Source organism: Lissotriton vulgaris, chromosome 5 (genome assembly GCF_964263255.1).
Source record: "Lissotriton vulgaris chromosome 5, aLisVul1.2, whole genome shotgun sequence".
Taxonomy (NCBI): domain Eukaryota; kingdom Metazoa; phylum Chordata; class Amphibia; order Caudata; family Salamandridae; genus Lissotriton; species Lissotriton vulgaris.
Window position 1 is genome coordinate 1,011,116,529 of NC_141693.1, and position 26,030 is coordinate 1,011,142,558.

The following is a 26,030-nucleotide window of genomic DNA, read 5'->3' on the forward strand; positions in this document are numbered from 1 at the left end:
AACGTTACTTTCATCGGGAGAACCCCATAGCTTCTGAGACTTTTTCACTCCCAACGCTGAGCACTTTTTATGTTTTGGCACTTCGTTCTTAGGGCTGAGCCCTTTTTATGACGAGGACCATAGGCTGCGCTTGCGCAGTTCGGTCTGAAGATTTAATGTTTTTAGGTTAGGGGGATCAGAATTTGTAAAAAGAAAAGTGCTCCATATCTGGCACGGAGACCTCAGCGTCACCCCACCCTCCTTAAGTCTTCAACAGTTCCTAGTGGTTCATTTGCCTTCCCAACCCGAAGTAGAAGACCCTGTTAACAACAGCAGTGCCCCGTGTCCTGTGCTTGCTCCCCTGGCTGTGCTTGCTCCCCTGCTCCGTCTGTGCTTGCTCCCCTGCCCCCTTTCTGTGCTTGCTCCCCTGCCCCCTTTCTGTGCTTGCTCCCCTGCCCCCTGTCTGTGCTTGCTCCCCTGCCCCCTGTCTGGTCTTGCTCCCCTGCCCCCTGTCTGGTCTTGCTCCCCTGCCCCCTGGCTGGTCTTGCTCCCCTGCCCCCTGGCTGTGCTTGCTCCCCTGCCCCCAGGCTGTGCTTGCTCCCCTGCCCCCTGGCTGTGCTTGCTCCCCTGCCCCCTGGCTGTGCTTGCTCCCCTGCCCCCTGCTGTGCTTGCTCCCCTGCCCCCGCTGTGCTTGCTCCCCTGCCCCCTGGCTGTGCTTGCTCCCCTGTGTATGTGTGTGGCTCTGGGTGTGTGTGTGGCTCTGGGTGTGTGTGTGGCTCTGGGTGTGTGTGTGGCTCTGGGTGTGTGGGGGGCACTGGGTATGTGGGGGGGCTCTGGGTGTGTGGGGTGCTCTGGGTGTGTGGGGTGCTCTGTGTGTGGGGTTGGGGCTCTGTGTGTGTGTGTGTGTGTGTGTGTGTGTGTGTGTGTGTGTGTGTGTGTGTGTGTGGCTCTGTGTCCGCGAATACTCTCTACTACTTTCTAATGCTCACATATTGCCATTGTAAATGACAATACCATTTATTTATGTTTAAAAAAAATGTCATGAGCAATGCCAATAGCTCTACCTTTTTAATAATGCCGAGACCATTGCATTGTAAATGCTTGTTTAGTATATGGTTTAGCGGGCCACCCGGGCCTATCCATATTTGTGCAACTTTTGTATGTTATATTAAGTTACTTGTTATGCGCTTGTGCTTCTGTGCTCATAAAGAGTTCAGGGGATTGCTTTAGAAATAAATACATATATATTTTGAATATATATCCTGTGTGGTGTCCTTTCATTTGGTATTAAAGGGATTGCATATGGTAAAACAGCTGGCTTCACATGCCCTCTTGAGTTTAGCCTAAGACTGCTTTGTCCATGCTACCTCTAGGATAGCTGGTCTATAAGGTTGACTTTACAACCATCACCATAAGGGTTGTTTGGACTGGTGCAAGGTGCTCACTAGAATAGAGAACATCATATACCATGCCAACTTCTCACACTCGTGCCTTAACCAGGCAGGCCTGGGCTTCCAAACATGGACCTCCAAGTCCTTCATGTACTGTACCATTGTAGGCACGCTTGCACTCCCTGTACTTTCACAGCCCACATACTCTCCAGTACAGTTACCTCTGTTCATTGTACAACTGTAGACACACACAAATTCAGCATACAAATTCAATCTGTGCGCACTGTTCAGTAATGTAGCCTCTTTATATTGTAGCATGGTGTGCTGTTTGCAAGCACACACACTCACCATGTGCACGCTGCACCAACTCGTCACCCTTCATTAATTGTACTTGTTGCAAGCACAAATATACCCAGCACATGCATTTCATTGCGTACGCACTGCACAGCACTACATCGTTCATGTAATATATTCCTTGCAGGCATGCATACACTAAGCACATGAACTAATCCTACATATAATACACAGTACTTCTCTACCTCTGCACTACACCCTTCCCAGGCATATATACATCCAGTGCAGTTTCACTACTCCCGCGTATGCAGCACTCTACACCTGCCAGGTGTAGGCTAAATTTAAGTTAAGCACACAGCAGCAGAATAAAAAAAAAAAAGGTGAGTGAGCAGGTAAGTTTCACTCCAGTGACACAGGGTAAAAAGATCCTGTTCACTACTACTGATCTCTACATGGTATCTTGCCACCACTGTGCTCATACTGCTTAACTCTTGGTGCCCGTCCTGGTCCAACAAGACCGTAATCAGGGTAACAGGCCTAGGTCATGGCAAACACGCTTGATCCATGTTTGCCAGTGACAAAAAAATCAGCATTAGTGACCCGGACCGTAGTAATGTTGGGAACTCAGGGCAGGGGGTAGATGCCTCTTACAACGCAGAGGACTTTCCATTCCAACTGTCAGGATATTCTCTTTAAGCTCCATCTCTTCAAATGTCAAAACCTGAAGAGACGCCACTCTCAGCTCTTGTGAGGGGAGAGCTCAACACCTAATTTTTACATCTGAGCAGTATGGCTGCTGATAGAATTGCCCGCCATAATCCTGCAGGTGGTATGTTTTTGGAAACCAGTGGTCTCATCTGCCTATTCTTTCTTACAGGTGTGCAGCATTAATTCCCGCTTTGCCAAAGTTCAGATCCTCTACATTGCATCCACTCCATTGAAGAATACATTCAGAGGAACAATACGGTATTTACCATGCATTAGTTGTTTCTTTATAGACTCTATTTTACAAATGTCTTTTGAAAACTTGTATACTACCCACCTCTCTAAAATTGTCCCACCTTCCCCAATTAATATTTTCCTTTTGGTGCCACCTTTATGTTGTAGGCACCATACTTAGGGCTCACAAGTCTATGCTGATTTCCTTATGCTGTGTAGAATAATCCCTTACTAATGATTCATTTTACCCCACTCTTCTCCCCTTTTTCCATTATGCACCTTCTGTTTTCCTCTCCACCTCCTCATACTCTGCAGTGTACATAAGGGATCATTAACTATACCACTGCTAGTGGCTGCTAGTGTAAACTTGAATAATGCATGTAAGGATTGAAATGCAGCGTGTCCGCTGGCGGTTGGATTATTTTCTGCAATATTTGCGGCTATTTACCTTCTCCTCCATGATGTTTCCCCCTACCACCCCCAATCATGATTACTACTTTACCCACATGCTGTGATGTCCTTAATAATATTTTTGGTGTAATCTCCCTGCTGACTTGCTTGCTATAGTTTTGCAACATCATCTGCTGCAGTGCCCAGAATACAGATCACTGGAATTATGTGGCCTTGGAGAACCAAATTATGAGACTGGATTAATTCTATTAAGTGGGACTAGGAGAAGCAAAGTATGTGCACATTCTGTGGCAGTATTCTCTTATCTATTTTGTCAAAAAGAGTCCCAGTCCTATTCAAAACATGAAGGATTTGTAAGCAAAAAAATATACACATTGATCAGACACTACTGAAATTGTTATTCACCAACCAATAAAGATTTACTGTTGCATGGAAGCACAAGAAACCGATTTTATAATTAAAAACCTAAACATAAAGTGTTGCACTGGCAGAAAACAATCCTGCATGTACACATTTCTTCTAATAAAAGATTCACCTCTTTTATTCTGCGTGTCCCAGTTAAGTTTTAGAACTGGTCTTTAGTTTTGTTTTGAGTGAGCATAATATGGGCAGACAGGTACACCTCTTTCCATTAGAAAAAAAGCTGTTCATTATTGCACATCCTTCATATACAATTTGTGTCTTGCCAGGAGATGCTGTAAGATTAAATAATCAGATTAAAGAATTAGACCTTATTCAGTGTACTTTTGAAAAGTTTTTGCTTTGAAACCAATGTATGAGGTATTTGCACAAACAACAACAGCAAAAACATTTTCATATCAAAGAAGGAATCGTTATTTACCCAATGGCTGAATTGCATTCAAAAGTGAAAGGATTTATTCATATCGCAAACAAAATCTCTTCTCCAGTCCATTATTTGGGGATATTACCACCTCATCCATGTTCCTCCATATGTACGTGATGTGAGTGTTCTCAGAGACCAATATTCCTCTATCGCAAACCTGGGACAAAAATATTTTTCACTTTTCCACGTAGTCGATAAACGTATTTTCCCTTTTTATTCAGTTGCCACAGCCTGTGAAAAGGAATCTCTGATGTGGGATCAAACTTGTATAGCGCTGTCTAGCCCTGGAAGTGCGTCTTGCGAGATCGCTATGTGTACGTCCAAGGTAATGCACCTATGTGGAAGTCTGTGCTTTAGTGGAACGTTTACGGCATTCTGTTAGGATAGTCGGTGTTTGAGAAGCAGCATACGGCCTCTGCCTCACTCAAACGCCTCACAAGAGTTGTTCAGGTGGAACTCTAGAGAGTGGTTGGGGGAAGGGGGAGATGATCCTCCCCTGTGTCTTTTCAAATTGACTTTATTTTGATGATTCCTAGGTTCTAACTACCTCTTTTACTCCTTCCAAGTGCTTGGTGTTTAAAGTGGGTCCTGGTGCTGACTAAAAGTTCTGGCATAATGGTAAATATTTGCAGGGGGTACAGATAATGGCATTGACACCTATTCAAGACAGGTTAGGGTTCTAATATGAGCATCCTCCTCCCTCCCAGGTCCCTTCCTTTCAATTGTGTCATTTCGACATCCTACTCAATAAGTGGAAGCATGTGGATCAAGATGAGTTCTGTTTCCTGTCCCAGAAGTAACAATTGCAGAGGGTTCGATGAGTTTCCTGGATGTCAGCTCTGTTCTTCCATGCCTTTTGAGGAGGCTACATTGACTGACCCTCTGGAAAAGGTAGTGGAGCACTGCAGCGCCCTTTCCTAGTGGCCAGAGAAAATGACTTTACAAACTGCTCTCGGAGTACCTTTAGTGGGGTGATGATGCTACAGAATTACTTGTGGCTATGAAATTGATGGCATGATTGTTGTCCAGGGCCACCTTTGGGCGCTTAGGCTTGGGGCCTTCATTGCAGCACATGTGAATGAAATGGGATCATTGTGCACTCATCAGTTGCCCGACTGCCCAAATTGTTAGCTGTCTGACCCTCTGCTGAATAATTGCCTAGAAGACCGCAGACTAAAAGAGGCAGCAGCATGTTCGGGTTGCCCTAATTGGTTCCAGCTTTCTTTCCTTCCTCGTGCTTTCCAGGACAGTGCATGAGGTCAGACAGCCTTTCTTTGCCCGGCTAATGGCGGTTGTCACTTTGGAAGAACCGTTCCGTTTCCCATAGCAACTCTCACAGCAAAACCCTACAGTGACTGTCTCCTCCCTGTGAGAAGTTGGCCTGGCATATGCTGTTTGCTATTCTAGTGGGCACCTTACACCAGTCCAAACGACCCTTATTGATGTTAGGTTTAAAACAACCTTTATAGAAAGCTATCCTAGTGGTAGCTGTGGACAGCAACCTTCAGGCTAAGTCTTGAAGGAATGTCAACCAGCTTGTTTTACCAGTCTATAATCTCGTGAATGACCAAATGAACTGAGAACCACACCAGGTATATATGTGTGTGTGTGTATATGTATGTATGTATGTATGTGTGTAGTATGTGTGTGTATATATATATATATATATATATATATATATATATATATATATATATATTTATTTTGAACAAACTGAGAAAGGGTGCAAACGCCCATTCAGGGCTCAATTTCGGGGACAGAATTCTGCCAATATGTAATAACAACATAGCTGTAGTGAGAAAATGCACTATTGCACAATAGGCAGAATTTTTAATGTTTGCCAATATATAATAACTTGCATGCACTTTAGAAAACTATACTCCTTGATCACCTTATGTTTTTAAACTTGCACTGAGCACTTTATGTGTTGTTTACGCCATGAAATGTTTAATTTTTGCGTTATTTGCACATTACAAGATGGCTGCTACATATTGCAATTCAAAATAACATGCCGTCATTGATGTCTATGACGAGGGAGCTTTAAATGGCGTTTGGTATTGTTACACGGGTGAACACTGACGAAGCCTCCGGGCGAAACGCGTCTGTTGTGGGGGTAGGGGCTCTAATTTAATAAACTTTTGTGAAGCCGAAGGTATGGTGTGCTGGTCTTCTGTCTAGCCTTACTGGAGTGGACTGTTCGGGAATTTGTAAGCGGCTCACCACCGCTGACCGAGCACCCGGGACGAAGAGGAGCGACGGCGGTGAGGACCCTGTAATGCAAATTTTGATGGCCGTTTGCCCCGGAGCGAGGAATATTCAATTTGAACATTGAGCGAAACGAAGTGCTCAATTGTAAAAGCGGAAAACGGAAAGAGAATCGAACATCGCGGAACCCTGGAAAAACGGCGGAAGACTGGGACGTATCTGCTGGGATTACGGCAGACGGACCGAGACGCCCGCCAGGATCTGGGTGAGTGAAGCGACGACGATAATCACGCTTTAGACTAAATACGCTCCTGTCCCGACACCACATACCAAGATGAACTTTTGAACATTGAAATAGCCCCGCAAGTGTGTAGAATATTGCAACACCGCCCCCAAGCAAATAACTGTGTGCATTGCATGTTTAAAAAACGGCAAACTTAACAATATTAACACAATGTCAAATACTGGAGATTGGATGCGTGAAAGAGAGTCGGCAGCTGAAGTAATGTTTAAAACTAACAAAGATAAACAAACAAAAGCTGGGAAAGAAACTACAATCCCAGCGCCAACGAACAATTTAAACATATTATTTCAGCAGCTTGAGAAATTGATGGAAAGAGAAGTAAGAAAGTGGTGGGAAGCCACATCCCTACAACGTTATGTGGACTGCGACCGAGTTCCAAGAGGTCTCCGCATATATACAGTACCATCTTACGAAAAACCCAATCCAGCCTTACTAAAAGAATGGGCAGAATATACAGCTGAAAGTGCTAAAGGAATGGTGAAAATGTTAATAAAGTATGCGTGGATAGACAGAGATGATTGTCTAAAGGAGATAGCAGACCTGGAACAAACGATTTCAAACGAAAAAGATACCAAAACTAGTGAAGAACTCAGAGCCACAATGATGAAGAGAGTCAAGGAGTATGAACTTGGCATTAGAAAAAGGAAACAAAACAAATTCTTAAGAGATGAACAAGACTATTTATCTGGGAGAATTTTGACGTTTGCTCGCAAGTTTGATGCGACCAGGAAACGGCTGGCACAAGGGGCTCCTGCAACAAACACCGCAGAAACTTCGGAATCTGAACTTTCGGACGAAGAACGTGCAGGGGCACATGGTGACAGTAATGCTACAAGTGAAGATCAAGAAGATAATGCTTTTTTCGACGAGTTCCAAGTAATAAAAGAAACCAGACAGAGGCCACAACAACGCAACCACCCTCCAAATCTAAGAGGAAAACGAGGAGGGGCAAGAGGGGGAAATGTGGCTACCGCCTCGCCAAGAGTAACCAGGAGTGCTTCCAGACGCACGAAACGGTAGAAGATAAAACCATTATCAATCTCTCATCAAGAAAACTAACAAAAGATGAGGAACAGATACTTAAAAAGGGTTTGAGCTTCTGCCCTACCAATGACTTTGACCTGGTAGATACTAAAATTGACCTCTTTAAATTTATTAGGAAACTCAAATTCCAAAAGATCTTCGCTCTACATCCCATGAATGTAATCAATGGGAATGAACCAACACAGAATGAAGGCGATGAGACTGTCACACTAACACAATTTGTTGAGTCATTAAATGACACTGCCCAAAATATAACAAACGACCAAGACACTGAAGCACAAACTTCATACAATGCAAGTAAACAGATAAGGGACCCAAGCAACATGAAAAAGAAATCGAGGAAACTTCCCAAAACACAATATGATGCGATAGATGTTTTTAATGACGCAATACTCATGGACTTAGAAAAACTGGCAAAAGAGAAACTAGATGTGAAAAAATCTAACATAACTAGAAAAGAATGGGAAGCGATCAAATCCTTGAGCAGCGATGAAACAATTGAAATCAAACCCTCCGATAAAGGTGGAAACATCGTAATCTTTTCTAAGGAAAAATATCAGGAGGAGGCCCTGAGACAACTAAGGGATAAAGACTGCTATGAAACAATCAACAGACAGGAATATAATAAGAGCATCCTGGAATACAACAAATTACTGGCATCTTGGAGGGAAAAGGGGATGCTGAGTATTGATGAACTGCAATATTTACAATCCGATTCACTGATCCTTCCTACAATTTATCATTTGCCAAAAGTCCACAAAGACCCCATTAGACCACCTGGGAGGCCAATAGTTTCGGCTATTGGCAGTTTGCTGGAGAATGCCTCCAGATTCATTGATGGATATATCGCACCTATTGTGAAAGAACTCCCTTCCTATGTGAGGGATACACAGGACTTTCTTCGGTTGATAAATAACATTGCTTGGGAACCTGGTTTCCTACTAATAACTCTGGACGTTGTAAACCTCTATACCTGTATAGCACATGATAATGGCATTTCGGCAGTCAAATGGTTCCTTGATCAAAAACATGTCCAATATCGGGACCACAATAAAATGCTTGTACAATTAATAACTTTCTGTCTGAACAATAGTATATTTTTGTTTGCAGGACAACTGTACAGACAGGTTAGAGGGACTTTTATGGGCTCGTGCTTCTCTCCCAGCTACGCAAATCTTTTCGTAGGCTGGTGGGAGAAGCACGAGGCCTGGGGGGTGGCAAACGACCGCTGGACAGATAATTCTTCTATGGACTAGATACATAGATGATCTGTTTGTGGTGTGGCGCGGTAGTAGATCCTCGGCTGAGGAATACATCGCAGAATTGAATAACAACAACTGGAACCTCAAATTCACCCATGAAATTAGTGACACCAGGGTATACTACCTCGACCTGGAAGTTTATGTAGATAATGGCAAAATACAGACCAGGCTGTATAGAAAACCGACGGCCGGTAATGCTGTCCTACATGCAGCAAGCCAACATCCAAAATGTCTTGTAGGCAGCATACCATATGGCGAATTCCTTCGCCTGAAAAGAAACTGCTCGGCTGAGGAGGAGTACATTCAGGCCAAGGAACATGCCATAAAAAGGCTCCAGATCAGAGGATATTCTCGGAACGCATTAACCAATGCGGAAGAGAAATCAAATAAAATCCAAAGGGATGACCTATTGATACCCAAACAGGTGTTGAAGAATGAGGATAATCCTAGAATGATCACCACATTCAATTCCAAGTCAGGTAGGATTATGCACATTTTTCAAAAAAATTGGCATATCCTTAAAACAGATCAGGTAATGAGCAAAATCCTTCCAGAGAGACCCATTTTAACATACAAAAGGAGCCAATCTCTGGGGGACCATCTTGTCCACAGTCATTTTGTACCACATAAGAAAAAACCCGTCCAAATCACAAAATCTACGGGGTTCTTTCCATGCAGAGCATGCAAGGCATGTAAAAACAGTAAGATAACTAAAACCTACCCAGGGAAAACTGATGAAAATGAACCCGAGAGATGTATTAAGAAATTACTCAATTGCAATTCTGAGTACACTATCTATTGTCTTACCTGTCCCTGAAAAAACGCTATATAGGCAGTACGATCAAGCCCGCAAAAATGCGAATATTAGAACATCTTCGCGCAATTACCAACAGGGACAAGGCCTACCCCGTAACGAGACACTTCGCGGAGTTCCACAAAAGCGACAGGGACCTGTTAAGCTTTTATTGCATAGATCAAGTGGAACGCAACGAAAGGGGTGGGGATAGAGAAAAAAGACTCCGGACTTTAGAGTCAAAATACATAATCGGGCTAAAGACCACAGTCCCCTGGGGTTTGAACAACAATGAGGAGATGTGGATACATCTGGAATAAGACCTCAAGTATTGTACAACATTTTACAATTCCCACACTCCTCAGGCACGGCCTTGCATTTCCACATTCTCTGCACTCTGTATGACATCTCTGCATCCGATAACATGAACAACTCCCTCCCCTCCCTTCCCCTTCTGAACTCTAGCCCATCCAGGGCTGTATGTTTGAACAAACTGAGACAGGGTGCAAAAGCCCATTCAGGGCTCAATTTCGGGGACAGAATTCTGCCAATATGTAATAACAACATAGCTGTAGTGAGAAAATGCACTATTGCACAATAGGCAGAATTTTTAATGTTTGCCAATATATAATAACTTGCATGCACTTTAGAAAATTATACTCATTGATCACCTTATGTTTTTAAACTTGCACTGAGCACTTTATGTGTTGTTTACGCCATGAAATGTTTAATTTTTGCGTTATTTGCACATTACAAGATGGCTGCTACATATTGCAATTCAAAATAACATGCCGTCATTGATGTCTATGACGAGGGAGCTTTAAATGGCGTTTGGTATTGTTACACGGGTGAACACTGACGAAGCCTCCGGGCGAAACGCGTCTGTTGTGGGGGTAGGGGCTCTAATTTAATAAACTTTTGTGAAGCCGAAGGTATGGTGTGTTGGTCTTCTGTCTAGCCTTACTGGAGTGGACTGTTCGGGTATGTATATATATATATATATATATATATATATATATATATATATATATATATATATATATATATATATATATATATATATATATATATATATATATATATTCACTTAAAAAACATAGGTTTCAGGCCTTATATAGTTACGAATTAGCATTTAAAAAACCATTGAAATTGCTCCTATATAGTTAGTTGTACTAACTAGATTTCGCTGCTGATGATGTCACATATTACATCATTCATGACATGGTCAGTGACATCACTGATGACATCACTGATGACATCTCATTTGACATCACTGATGACATCATCCAGTGACTGTGTGTTTCTGTAAAGTTTAAATATGTTTTACATATTGAAGAATGAATGGATATATAAGTGTCTGGATGAATGATTTAGTAGGCGCGTGACTGACTGTATGAGTGAGTGATTAAATGTGTCTTACTAAATGCATGGGTTAGTGACTAAACTGTCTGAATGTGTGCATCAGTATGTCTGTTGTTGTGTAAGCTGCTGCATGTGTTGATCAGTAGCTATATGAGTGGCTATATGGGTTATTGATTGGTTGCCCAAGTATTTGAATGGGAGACTGAGTGTGTGTGGGTGGCTGGGAGGTGTGTGACTCTGTGCATAGATGTATGAGCAGTTGATTCACTAGGTGTATGAGTTCAAGAGTGCATGTGGAAACAGCTATATGGGCGGTTGACTGTGTGCATGGGTGTGTTGGTGAGTGAATGGATATCTCAGTGCTACATGTGCAAGTAAGTACATATGTAAAACACAGTGCATGTGAGAGTTGGCATATATAAATGACTATACATGAGAGCCAGTGAATGTGCGAGTGGCTATATGGATCATTGTGTACTTGTATCAGTGATTGTATAAGAGAGTAAGTATGTGTTAGCATATGTTTGAATAAGTAAGGTGTTGTGTGTGTATAACTGTATAGTCGAGGAAATGGAAGTGTGATTGATTCTTTGCATGACTGACTAGGTGTGTGAGTAACTCCATGGATGAGTGGAAGTGTGTGAGTGTCTGTATAGGTGTTTGAGTGCATATGATAGTGTTGTATTGATGAGTGACTGTATGTATGAGTGATTTTATGGGTGAATGAGTGAATGTGTGTGTAGACCTAGGAATCAGTGAGTGCGTATGTAGTAACTGGTATTGGTGTGTCAATGGTTTCAAGAATGGTAGTCTGTATTTAACACTGGGTGAATCAAAGGGTATGTTAGAGTGTGAGGAGGTGCATCGTATTATCACGTGAACGATATCATCAGTGATGTGATCAGTGATGTCAAATGAGATGTCATCAGTGATGTCATTTGAGATGTCATCAGTGATGTCACTGACCAGGTCATGAATGATGTAATATGTGACCTCATCAGCAGTGGATTGCGGGTGCGCGAAATATAGTTAGTACAACTAACTATATATGAGCAATTTCAATGGTTTTTTAAATGCTAATTCCGAACTATATAAGGCCTGAAACCTATGGTTTTTTTAAGTGAATTTGCAAGGTTTTTCAAATGCTAATTCCTAACTATATAAGTCCTGAAACCTATGGTTTTTTTTAAGTGAATTTGCAAGGTTTTTTAAATGCTAATTCCTAACTCTATCAAGCATGAAACCTATATTTTTTTTTCAATAAATTTCAAAGGTTTTGTAAATGCTAATTCTATTAGCGGATAACGTTCATATATGTTATTATCCTTCTGGGACCACCTGAGCAGCCATAATGTTTCTCATGAGAAGTGAGGCACAAGAGAGCACAAAACAAGAGTGGAAAACGCGAAAAGGGGGCAGGGTTGAGATCCCCTGACCCCCTAGCCCTTCTCAGGGGGTCCCAGGAGGACCACCAAGTGCAAAAATGTTTTTTTTTTTTTTAAATCACGGGGTACGCGCACCCTACGCGTACGGTGCGCGTACCCTGCGGTTTTTTTTGTTTGTTTTTTTTGCCCTTGTGGGTCTTCTCCCTGAGAAAGGCTAGAGGGTTGGGGGGGTCTCTACCCTGCCCCCTTTTCGTGTTTTCCACTCTTGTTTTGGGCTCTCTTGTGCCTCAGTTCTCCTGAAAAACAAGATGGTGGCCAACACTTCCTGGTTTAGGCAGTTTGGAATGTTGACAGTCGACTGCCAGCCAATCAGAAACTCGCTCGCGCACGTAAGGGTACGCGCACGTACGCCTACCGTACGCGTACGGTGCGCGTACGGTGAGCGCATATAAATATATAATTTGATCAAATTCAATTGTCTCAACAACTACTGGAGGGATTTTCACCAAATATAGAAACGGCACTACTGCATACCTGTCCCTACCATTTTGCCAAGTTTGGTGTAATTCCGTTCAGCCGTTCGGGCTGTAGACGTGTCTAAAGGTCCCATAGAAAATGCCATTTGAAAAATTTCAAATTCAATTTTCTCAAGAACTACTGGAGGGATTTACACCAAACATACAAAAGGCGCTGCTGCATACCAGTCCCTACCATTTTGCCAAATCTGGTATAATTCCGTTAGGCCGTTCGAGCTGTAGCCTTGTCAGAATGTCCCTATGGAAATTAACATGGGGAAAACACGTTTTGGTACCCCCCTTTTTTCTCGGCCCCCGCTTGACGAATCCCCCCGAAACTTTCAGGAAAGGAGCGGAGCGCATCGAGGCAAATTTAAGGAAAATTACTGGCAGATCCCTCAATCGGCGTCAAAGTTATTCTCAATAGAATGTTCCGGATTTCCTATGGTAAATAGGTCCTAACTATATATACCTACTGGCGATATTTATTCTAAACATCCATCTAGTTTCTATATGTGGCTAGAGGCAAAAGTACATTCAGTAAACTTAGTTTGCACACAGTAAATTAGTACAATATACGTTGAGCTCTAGGGGCATACCAAACCATATATTAAGAAAGTGGTATAAGAACCACGACTGTCATAGAGATAAGGCCTAGAGCCTTTAGAACCGCTGGGCCACCAGGAACCACCCAAGGTAGTGACACAGGGGACCCATGGGGGACGCGTGCAGTGTCTAAACATAGCCGCGAATTATGATTAAATTCTATTGGGAAAGTCGTGGTTGGAATTTCAAAGATTAAGGACACTTAGAAGAGGACTTGGAACAAACTCCTTTAGAACTAGGAGGTTCTAGAGTCAACACCCACAGGAGCACCGGAGTACTCGAGTTACCTCACCCAGGGTAGCCGGCTGCATAGGTGTCTTTTCATGTCTGGTTTCGTCGTCTATTTAAATGGCGATCTGCTGCAAAGTGCTGCTGGCGTCCAAGTGGAAATTGTCCGGGTGGATCCAAGGCCCGATCGGAGATGTGAAGAACCTGAAAGCAGAGGGGAGCGAGTCTGGGTCAATTGCAAGTGACCAAGAAGGCGATGAGCGGATGCCCACCGATGTCGGGTGATTTCAGATGAAGAAGGTGAAGCTTGACTCTTCAGCCAGGAGGCGTCGACGACCAGGTGCTGGATTCGAGCTGTCCCGTGCAGGATGTGGAGTGCTGCGGTGTCGGTTTCCTGATTGGACCCACAAGCCTTGGCAACAGCAACCCACGCAGAAAGCAGAGATTGGCTTCGGTGCAGACCAGCAAGGTCTGAGGGACTCGCCACTCGGCGGGGAGCCAGGGAACAACCAGGAAAAGTAGAGTTACCTTTGTGGGGACCCACCAGTCGACAGACCAGAAATCGTGAAGGGGTCTCAAGCAGAAATGCTGCTGGCGGGCTCAGGGAACACTCGTGGAGTATAGGCCCACTATTTGTGGTACAGATGGTGCTCGGGGCTTGGACTACAAATAGCCCAATGCACAACTTCGCGAAAGCTCGGGAAGTCGATGCACTTGCAAATGTGCACAGTGTCAAGGAGTTCTGGTTCCACGTCACTTGTGAGGGCTGCGGGTCTCAGCTTTGCTGGGATGTCTGGAAGTCTGTATCCTGAGTCGCAAATACTTCGGAGTCCGGCGGGTGCTTCTAAAATGCAGACCGGCAAGATGCCTCTTTGGTGCCTGCTTGAGCAGGGGTGTCACTCCTTGACCCCAGGAGATTCTTCAGTCCTCTAGTCGATATAGTGAGTTGAAGTTCCAGGATTCAGCTTCAGAGTTTCGTCCAGGTATAATCTAAAGTCCTGTTGCCAGGGGTCCCTTACTTATACTAAAGAAAGGGATTTGGACATACTCTGGGGACCCACCTATGGGAAGGTCTGGGGAGAGGGGTGGTTACACCCCTTTCCCTTTGTCCAGTTTCGCGCCTGAGCAGGAGTGCCCCACAACCGGTTTGAACTGGGGTATGCACAGGGACACTAAGTGTGCCCCCCAGCACTGTCTGAAAAGCATTCTCTGAATGCACCCACCCAGCCCTAATACACTAAAGTCATTTTGGGAGGTGGTTACACCTCCCTGTGACAGGAAACCTATTGTTCAGGCCTCCCCTGCCGGAGTTTTGTCCAGCAGCAGGAGGTCAGACTCGTGTCTGTGGCTGCAGCATACATTTTGTGATGCTAGGGCTCTTTTAAGCTATTACCAGTTAGGTCAGTTTGTACATGTCTTCTCCCTCTAGAAGGGTGGAATTCTTCCCACACCGCTAGGACTGGCGGGGGTTGGGGGGGGGGGGGGGGGGGGGTAATATTCCAAAGTGTTTGATACCAAACACGATATGTTTCCATGTAGCCATTCCAAAGTTAGCATTTACCCCGAGGTTATAATGTACTTAAGAGTATATGGTCTGGCTGCATCACAGAACGGCCTCAGAGAATAGGCTCCGAAAGCTGCAGAGGGGCCCAGCTCATGCATGGGCACCCTCTCACACAAAAAACAATCACTCTGCCCTCTGGATTGATAAGGCCTGACATAGGAGTGACTGATAGGCTTATATGTGTCATTGATTTAAAGGTAGATATAGGTAACCTATATCTTAGTAAGGGGTGCATGCACCACCTTACCCAGGCTGCAGTAGTAGACCTGAAGTGCCATTTTGGAAGGCTTCTCAGGGGTAGCACAAAACATGCTTCAGCCCCTGGTAGGCCTCTGGGGTACCTATGCCCTTGGTACCTAAGGTACTATATACTAGGGACTCACAAGGGTAACCCAGTAACCAATCTGGAGTGTACCTAAAGTACATGCAATCATTTTAGAGGGGAAACAGCTAGGCTGGGGTCCTGGATAGCAGGGCCCCAGCCAGACTAAAGTCGTGAAACACCAGCAAAAAGTGGGGGTAACCATAGTAAGCAGATCCTACTCTCCTACACTCCCATGGTAGAAAAATTAATGGATAGGTTTAGCTGTTTATTTATTTATTTATTTATTTTGAAAGTTTTATATAGCGCGAACAAGATCTTTGCAGATATCAGAGCGCTTTACAAAGCAGGGAATACCAACAAGAGAGTGAGTGGCAGGTCATCAGGTATAGTGAAATTATATGTGAGGGAGCAAAGTAGAACAGGTACATCAATAATGCAAGAATTACAGATAAATGTGTGCATAGATAGTCAGGTAAATCAATAATACAGGTAAAACACATAGTCGTAGAGTTCGAGCAGCATAGTACAGATCGGTGTAGAGTCTTTACAGATCCACGTTAATAGGTTAAGTGCATTTGGCCATGAGAATAGCTTTTACTTCTTTCTTAAAGAGTGTGATGGAGGAGATGAGCCTGGTTTCAGGAGGGAGTGAGTTCCAGATCCTGGGTGCCATTCCTGAGAAAGAGCGTTTATAAGTTTCTTTCCTTCCTGAATCTTCGAGGTTTTAGCAGAAGATTGTTTGTGCCTCTAGTGTTTCTAGAGCCACCAGAGATTGACAGCTTCTGAGTGAGGTATCTGGGAGAGCTCAGGTGTACAGCCTTGTGTGTCATGCAGGCGATTTTCAGATGTATTCTGGCTTCAAAAGGCAGCCAGTTCAAGGATTTCAGGTCAGGGGAGATATGCGAGTGTTTTTTTGACCCAGTGATGAGTCTCGCTGCAGCGTTTAGAGAAGCTCTTAGGGGTGCAGTAGTGGTTAACGGGAGACCGCAGAGGGCAATGCTGCCGTATTCAATACGCGGGATTACTAGCGCTTGTACTGCAGTTTGGAAGTCTTTGGCTGGTAGGAAGGGTTTAAGTTTCCTCAGGGTATTGATTTGGTAGTTCGCTCCCTTAGTAGCCTTGCTGATATGGTGCTGCATGTTGAGATTGGAGTCGAGGGTTATGCCTAGAGATTTTGCTGAATCCACTATGGTGGGTTGCACATTGAGTGCAGTTAGCTGTTTAAGCCAGGTTTGAGTGGTAGAGATCTTCGCGGGAGGTGAGATCAGAAGGAATTCTGTTTTCAGAGCATTGAGTTTGAGATGATTATCGGCAAGCCAGGATTGGGTGCTTCTGATCGTTGAGTTCAGGAGTAAAATGTCATTGGGGGATTGTAGTTTGAGATATAGTTGGGTGTCATCTGCGTACATGTGAAAAAGTACATTGGATGCTTGTAGCAAGGTGGTGAGAGGTTCCATAACTAGGTTGAACAAAGTTGGTGATAGGGAGGATCCTTGGGGGACGCCTAACGAAACAGGTATTGGCGCGGACATCTGCTTGTTACTCTTGAATTTCTGCGACCTGTTGTGTAAAAAGGAGGTGAACCACTTGAGAACAGTCCCAGATAGACCCATTCTTGTGTTCAAAAGATCGAGTAAATTCTCATGTTTAACAGTGTCGAATGCTGAGGAGAGATCAAGAAGGATGAGGAGGCAGGTATCATTTTGATCTAGGATTTGAAGGGCGTCGTCAATTATGTGAGTCATAGCAGTTTCAGTACTGTGTCCTGCTCGGAAGCCTGATTGATGAGGGTTGAGGAGATCAAACTGATCAATGTGTTTAGTCAGTTGTAGTTGTGCGCATTTTTCCAATAGTTTGGCGAGAGTGGGAATATTGGTATTGGGGCTGTAGTTGTTTAGGTCGCATGGGTCGGCAGTAGGTTTCTTTAGTAAGGGTGTGACTTGTCCAACTTTGAGGGAGTCAGGGATGGTTCCTTCTTGGAGCGAGCTGTTGATAATTTTAGTCCAGAGTGGAAGGAGCAATGGGGTGAAATCTTTGACAGCGTTAGCAGGAAGGGGATCCGTGAGGTGATTGGAAGGTTTCAAGGTGGTGAGCAGTTTGCCTATTTCTTCTTCGGAGTAGGTGTCAAAGGATGACCATGTTGCATTGTTTTTTGGTTTGGTGGGTGTTATGCAGTTGGGTGTGGTGTAGAGGCTTGCGTCAGTGTGGAGATCACTCTTTATGTTGTCAGTTTTTTGGGTAAAGAAAGCGGCGAAGTCTTCACCAGAGGGTGCTTCGCACACAGTACTGAGAGGTAGGGGTTCATCCTTGGCCTGTGTTCTGATTAGCTCAAACAGTTTTCTTGGACGGTTTTTTGCTTGGTCGAGCTGGAGGCTGAAGAAGTTTGCTTTTGAGCGCTTTATTTTCCTGAAGTAGGCGTTTCTCTTTTTCTTCAGGGTTTTCAGGTGCAGTGCAGAGGGAGCTGTTCTCCAGGTGCGCTCTGCCATACGCATGGCTCGTCTATCTTCATTGAGACTCCCGTCGTACCATGGATTGGAGATTTTAGCGGAGACTCTTTTTAGCTGCATGGGAGCAGCCTCATTAATTACTGAGGTCATGGCGTTGAGATAGTGGTCAGTCAAGGATTGGACTTCTGTAGCGCCCGTAGGAGGGAGCAGGAGGTCGTGGCTGTTCGGGGGTAGGGAGTATGGGTTGAGTTTTTTCAGGTCTCTTTTCCAGACTTTAGGTCTGGAGGATTGAACCGTGTTGAGTTTGACTTTTTCATTGATGTGGAATGTGACAATATGATGGTCTGACCAGTCACAGGGTTGGATAGACTCAAGTTGAATACCGTCCTCTTTGGCGATGATAAGGTCGAGGATAGAATCTTTCTCGTGGGTCGGGCTGTTGCATAATTGTGTGAGGTCCAGGGCGTTGAGGAAGCTTTTAAGACTATTTACCACCGCATCATTGTGATCGTTCCAGTGGAGGTTGAAGTCACCAAGGTATATATTTGGGTGAGCTGTCGTCCGGCGTTGGTTGAAATCATGTCCATGATTTGTTGGGCGAAGGTGAGGTTGTCTCTGGGTGGGTGGTAAATGCCGTGAAGAGAACATATCGGTTTGCCCTCACTGATAATATCGAGGCAGATGTATTCGTAGGAAGTTGGGGAGGGTAGGGAAGGTGCGGAGACTTTCAGAACAGAAAGGCTGTTCCTGTATATGCATGCGATTCCACCACCTATCTTGCCAGACCTGTCAAGCCTAATGATGTGGTAGTTGCGGGGAACCAGAATGTCCATTATAGGTGTAGAAGATTCGGTAAGCCAGGTTTCAGTCAAGATGATCAGGTCAAGGTCCAATGTTAGGATGAGATCAGCGATGGCGGAGGAGTGTCTAGCAGCCGATCTGCAGTTTAGGAGAGTGCATTTGAGACTGGGTGTGTCAGGGGAGGTAGAGGGTACTAGAGAGAGGGGGACTTTTCTAAGGTTATTCGGGACGGAGATTCTGTTGTTTAGTGTGGAGGGTCTACGGGGATTTGAGTGTATCGTGGGAATGGGCAGGTGCGAGGCAGTTGTGTGGTTTAGGGGAGTTGGGTCGTAGGAGTGGAGGAGGGTGAGAGTGTCGAGATCCGAAAGAATGTTGCATGTGCGACGGGGGCGGTTGTTGCGATTGTGGGCAGGGATCGCGGTCCAGTGTGGGCGGCGGGTGCGGTTGTTGCGGTTGTGGGCATGGATCGCAGTCCTGTGTGAGGGATGTAACTTGGGAGCGTCATAAGGACGGGTGGAGAGCAAGTTGAGAGGGGGGGTGGTGGTGGGTGAGGTGTTTCTAGGGGGTGTGATAAGTAGTTCTTTGATGGTGTGATTTTCTTTTTGATGGTGTGAATGTCTTCTTTGAGTTGGAGGAGGGAGGACATCATCTTGTCCAGCGTGGGATAAGTGTTAGTGCTGGGGGTGGAAGTCATGGGTGAGTGGCTGACCAGGTAATTATCGTGCGGGTGGGGGGATGGGTTGGTGTTCATGCAGGGCTCCGCAGTGTCGGCGTGTGGGTTGGTGTTAGGGAGGAGAGAGGGTATGGGGGCGATGGGCGTGGATGAAGTACAGAAGAGGTTGGTGGCGTAGAGGAGGGAATTGGTGGCAGGCGGAGAGAGCGGGATGAAAGTGGAGTGTATGATGGTGGTGATGGGGGAGCCTGAAGGGTAGTGAGGGCTGAGAGTGGGGGGGGAAATGGGGTTGGAAATGGTCCTGTCGTGGGGCGGGGGGGTTATAATAGTAGATGTGGTGCGCTCTGCGTGGTTAGTTAGCGGGTGGTAGTGGGGACTGAGAGAGGGGGGGGGACAAAGTGTGGGATTTGTCGTTATGCGTGTCGTTCTGGTGCTGATCTAGGTTAGAGGGGTTGTGGGTGGAAGTTGTGATGTCAGGGGAGGGAGGAATGGGAGTGGTATGTGTGGGGTCCAAGGGTTGGTGTTAGAGGGGCGGCTAGTGTGTGAGGGGGAAAGATTTGTGACTGTGATTGAGGAATGTGGGGTGGTAACAGCAGGTGGGTGATTGACTAGGGTGCTGGGGGTAGAGGTGAGGTGCGTGTCGTTCTGATGCTGAGCTGGGTTAGAAGGGTTGTGGGTGGGGGCTGTGACGTCATGAATGATAGTGATGGAGGAGTTATGGGTGGAGGACCGAAGCTTGGAAAGGTGCTCTTTGAACTTGGGAAACAAGTTGTCAAGTAGTTCCAGGTTCTTGTCTGTGGATTGAATTAGGACAATCCCGTTATTGTAGATAGTAATGGTGATTCTGCCAGGGAAGAGTTGGGATGGCGTGATGGAGAGAGTTAGGCCATGAGCGGTTTTCCTGGTGGTGGAGATGGTGAGTAGGGTGAGGAACACTTTTCTCCATTGAGCTCAGCGTGAGGTGTGGAAGATGATATCAATGTTCAGGTCTCCATTAACCGGTGAGAAGTAAGTGTCGGCAAAGGGGGTTTCAGGGTGGGACCTCAGGAAGTTGTGTTTAAAGCGTTTAGCAGCTTTTTTGGTGAGAGTGGATGGGTAGTTGATTCTATATGTGTGCTTGCCGATGAGATCCATGTTGGGATGGCTGTAAAGGTGGGTATGGGAGGAAGAAAGCTAAGGATACACATGTGCAAAAAACAACTGTCAGCCGTAGGTTACATGGCACAGAAGTGACACTAGTGAGTGGCCAAAAATAGCCAAAATATAAGAGGTAGCAATCGGTGCAGACCAGGAATAGACAGTGAGTGGGTGCAGCTTACGAGAATGAACAAAATATATGAGGTAGCAATCCGTGCATAATAGGGATAAAAGTGAATTGGGTGCAGCTTACAAAATATACAGTATACAAATAAGAATAAAATGCTAAAGATATACTGGAACCAATATAGCATGCAAATAGGAATAAAATACTAAAGATATAATGGAACCAGTATAGGTGCAAACAGAAGGCTACAATAGACAAATATAACACTAGTGAGCAACCGGTAAAATATGAGGTAGCGATCGGTGCACTACCGGTGAGGAAAAAAGTGAAATAGGTGCAGGTTACACAAGATGTATAAAATACAAGTAGAAATATAATACTGCAATAAAAGGTAGACACTTGATCACACGAAGTTGTAGATACAGAGCTATATAAAGTCTGTGGTAGGAGAGATTGGTCTAAAAAGGCCAGCTCTAAGGGTGTGTTCAGATAGTGGGAATGACTAGTCCATGATGGCCGCCAAAGCGAGAGAGAGACCATGCCAAGATGGACGCCAAAATAGGGGAGATCGAGACGATAGTCCTCTTTTAGGTGTTGTTGCTTTTAGAGCAGGGGAGGGCAGTTTCAGATTCTATTTGAGCAAGCCCAGGTCCTAGCTTGCTGGGAGGGAGTCTTATCTCTCTTTTGCTGATCCCTGACCGCGTTGGTATGTAGCCTCATGGTCATCTGTTGGGCAGAAGGGCGATTTTATGGTTCCAGTTTATGGCCCCAGCCATATTGGCCAATGGTGAGTGAAGAGACCACAGAGCCCGCAAAAATGCAAAGATGCAAAGCCTACAGTGCATTCCGGGCATAAAGTGAAAAACAGGCATGAGTGATTAAAGTGGTAGTTTTGCGTGCAAAATTCCGGGCAGACAGTGAAAAACCGGCAAGAGTATATACTGCAATAGCTTTGGCATAGTTTTGCGTTCAGTTACCTTCCGCGGCGTCAGTCTGCATTAACGCTGCTCCAGTCAGGCACCTCCAAAGCAGAACGGCGCCGTGGCCGCCCAGACACGCAGACCGGGCACACCGGAGACGCTCTAAAGGTCGATTGCTCCGTTCTCAATGATCCACTGGGAGGGGGAGTGAGGGCATCCAGCCGGAACACCCTCTATCCCCCGCGCTGGGTCGGTCCGCACCAACTCCCGTCCGCTTGTCTCCCGCTCCGGCGGCTTCAGTGGCACTGATTGTGGTGGGGGGCGATGAAGCCTCCGCTGCAGCAGGGCGCCACCCTCTCCGTGAGCCACCGGGGTGCGACGCTCCAGGCGCCCACCGCTCCGTTCTCGCTGATCCACTGGGAGGGGGGGAAGCCTCCCGCCGGAACGCTGCCCAAAACACACCAACAGGGCACACCAGAGCCACTCCAGGTGCCCACCGCTCCGTGCTCGCTTATCCACTGGGAGGGGGGGAGGGGAGGAAGCCTCCCGCCGTAACGCTGCCCAAAACACACCAACAGGGCACACCAGAGCCGCTCTAGATGTCGATTGCTCTGTTCTCGTTGATCCACCAGGAAGGGGGGGGGGGGTGAAGCCTCCCGCCGGACGCCCTCTGTCACCTGCGCCGGATCGGTCAGCGCCAACTCCCGACCGCTTGTCCCCCGCCCCGGCGGCTCCAGTGACAGGGGAGCTGCAGGCGGTGATTGCAGGCAAGCAGGGCACCTCCGCACTCAAGAGGGCAGCGGGATGCAGTCGTCCATCAGGAGCCTCCCAGGCGTCCCCAGCATGGTTCCAGGCTCAGGTTCAGGTCCGTTGCAAGCGATGGTGATCTTCAGGCGGGTCTCTGAAGTCGGGCACTCAACTCGGCTCAACTCCAGCCGTCCTGGGCTCCGCCGAGGCTGCAGGGGTCCCATCCGTCACTGCTGCCTAGGAGCTCCGGACCAGAGCGCCTACCAGGCGGCCATCTTGGTACTACGCCACAGTGGCGACCTTCATCCAGAATGACTGGGTCTGCGAGTTGTAGCTGATGGGCATTTTATTGACTTTCACTAGTCTCTAATTGAGCCACACTTCTTACTCTGCTTCCTAGAATGCCTGTATGCCACTAGGTCCTGTGAACTAGATTTACCAGCTCCTCTCCAGGGGTACTACTACACTAGAGTCCCAGTGGAACTAGAATAAGGGCTTCATCGCAGTCTCTTATCTCACTGGAATCTGAAGAGCCAGGATTCTGATGTTTAGGCCTCCGTGACATCCGATAACATGCAGGCTCTGACCCAGGGGTTAGTGCCCACTCACCCGTGGGTGGAGGGGTCCCTCTGTTCCCTCCCACAGTGGTTCCTCTAACATTAGAGGCTGGCTGCTATGGGGGTGTAGGACATCTTTAAGGGCAGGGGGCACAGGGCCAGGGTTGAGGGATATCCGTGCTTGATCTGGTGGCAGTGTTACAGAAACAGGGATAGTAAGTAAACATGGTTTTTGCAGGTTCACCCCCCACATCTTGCCTTTTTTGGCAACTAGGCGCTGGTGTAATGACTCTGCTAATCAGGACTCAGTGATTGTTCTCTGACCCTTAAAACAGTATATGGTTGATTGCTTATACCCAATTGGTCCAGCTCAAATTACTTCTGAGTCCCTAGTATATGGTACCAGGAGTACCTAGGGCCTAAATGTTCAAGTGTCTCTTGTGGACAGGAGCACTAGTTGTGCCACCACGGGTACGACAAGGTAAAACATGTCTCCCATACTGCCACTGCAGACTGGTAGAGCAGTTTTAAACAGCTAACTTAACTTTGCCATTTAAGGTAATGGCAAAGCCCAGTCCTCCACCTTTAATATATGTCACCCCTAAGGTAGGCCTATCGAGTTTTAAGGCAGGGAGCTATGTATTAAAAGGTGGAACATGTACTGTTATATGTTCCAGCAGTAAAAACAGTAAATATTAATTTTTACTGTGGAAAAGGCTACAAGCCCCATAGGCCACTATAGAGTTACAGGCTGACAACTCAGCCCAGCTAACTGGGACTACTAAAGTTGGTACTCAAAAGTATGAAAAGAATCCGTGCATTCAATCTGAATTAATGGTTAAATCTAATTTAATGTCCCTGGTGGGCAAAGTGCAACATTAGAAGTTCAACACTCTGTCCATCATCCCCTTTGGTTTTGCAACATTAGAAGTTGACACTTTAGTTGGCTAAGGTATCCAGTGCCGGTTTTATGGTTGCACACAAGGACTGTCCTCACAGAAAGCCTTCTGCCCTCTTTGGGAGGTGTGTGAACAACTCGCAGGGAAGGACACAATAAAAACCTGCGTGAGGGAGAAATGTTACCTTTCCCTGGCAGTAAGCCACACAGGTGTTAGCCCAAAAGTTGAGCTTCAAAGCAGAAGCCGCCTTTGAAAGGCAAATAGGAAACACTTGGGAGAGGGGCTGCTCTATTGCTTAGGCAGACAGGCCGGGGTTAGGGACAGAGAGGGAAAACCAGCTGTCAAACCCACCGGTGGCATGTAGCCCCCTTGGTAGCAACACCTCTGAGTTAGGCTAAGAAACATTATACACGAGAGAGGGATACTACAATCTTCAGAGTGGGCAGAATAGAGCACTCTGTGATGACTAGATGCCACACTTCACCGAAAGTAGTCGGAGGGGGGGGGAGGGAACCTGGCAGCCCATTGGCTAGTGACGCAACCTCCCATGAAGGCATTTTCTGGGCATAAAAATGGCCCCCCTGGCACCCAGAACTCGGACAGGAGAAGATTAAAGAAGTTCGACCTTGCTGAACCAAGGACTTGGCGAAGATGAGCTGCACCAACATGGTGGCTAGCAAAGGAACAGGGACTGTGCCAGCTGTGTCCGACTCGTGGAGAAGTCGACTCCTGGGCCCAGCCAAAGCATGACACTCCAAAGGTCAGTTGGCTGACCTATTTGCAGCACTGGTCCACAACGGTTTAAGAAGCCTGCTGGGGTTAGGTAATATCCAGATTCCTGAATCACTGCTCCTCGCTCAACTGTGCAGCCCAAGGGACCAAAACACAACACTCAAAAGTTGCCACTAAGTCTGCTGGACCCCAAATTGTCTTTGGAGTGCAGCTAGGTCTCCCAAAAATCAAGTTACTGCCAAAAGAAGAGAACAGCTGAAACGGCCGTGCCGCGCGACTGGTAGCTCAGTAGCGACTGGACGTCTGCCAAGCTTGAGATGACTTTGAGGGACTATGATCTCTGTAGCCAAGATCACCTCCCCAAGCCCATGGGCCGAGGAGTAACCCCAGTAAGACCTCCATCAACCGCACAGCATCCTTGAGCATCCTGTAGCTCTTGCTTCAGGACCACTCCATAGAAGGCAATGGCAAGGAGCCACTGATGCTGAGGAACTGAACTGATGATTGCTTTTCTGAACAAGTTAACCGTCTCTGTGGACCTTGCTGGTCCCCCTGAATGGCTCCCTACCAGATTTGGTTGCCTACAGTAACTCTTAAGTAACTACATTGAAACTTCTCAAAGTTTTTCTTGAAAACGTTCCTATGCTTGTTTACGGTGGAGTCCAGTCATACTACACTTTGTAAATTTTGTATTTTCTGAACCCTCCTGTGTTTCTTTTTAGTTTTGGTATCTAATCAAATCTATTTTTATAAATTGATGTCCGATATCCTGTGTCTCTCTAGTATTTCTGCTTCAGTTGTTTTGGTGCTGTTTAAATGCTTTACACGTGTTCCTTTGTGTAAGACTGACTGCCCAGAGCTACAGCTACCCAGGACTGAGCTAAGGGTTTACAAAACCTGACTGGTCCTAAAGGGATTTGCAATGTATTACACGGTGAGGTCACACAACCACAACCAATACATCCCATTTCTTCAAAGGGATGTTCTAGAGAAGTTGGACTGTCTTTATAGGATTCCTGATGTCAATCTACTGTTCCTTGTTACTACACTCGCTCTTCTACTTTGAGGTTTGGTGTCAGGGTAAGGCGCTTTACACAAGGTCCTGAGAGCTGAAATCCAATATGTAATACAGAATGCCAGGGGGGAGGTTCCTCAAGCAGCTGCCATCCATCCTCCCTCTGGTCTCAATATGTGCTTTTTAGCGTTTCTATGACTCCATGAAGTTTGGTGCTAAGATTGTTCCCTTAGCTGTCAAGTTGCTCTGTATTTTCCAGAAACCTGTTATTCACTGTCTTAACCATCCTGGGATCTACTTATGTGTGGCTTTCAGGTCCTCCGTTTTAAACTTTCTATTCTGACCCTCTTAGCTTTAGGCTACATTTGCTGTTTTAGTAGTCTTCTTGTTGGCTTATCAATTAGGTGAGCTTGTATTATGTTTGATTAATATAAGCATTGCCCACTCAAGCTCGTAGACTCTGATAACACAGAGGTAGTGTGCAAAAGTTGCGTGGTAGACTTAGGATATTAAAAGGTGTGCAT

General features: G+C 45.9%; 1 protein-coding gene across 1 annotated transcript in view; it reads left to right on the forward strand.

The window, feature by feature from the left end:
* Positions 1–26,030, forward strand: part of EXOSC1 (exosome component 1) — a 132,655-nt gene that overhangs the window by 46,825 nt on the left and 59,800 nt on the right. The window contains exon 4 of the mRNA XM_086922629.1: positions 2,542–2,630. Coding sequence (XP_086778755.1) covers positions 2,542–2,630 — 89 coding nt within the window. The remainder of the gene's footprint in view (positions 1–2,541; positions 2,631–26,030) is intronic.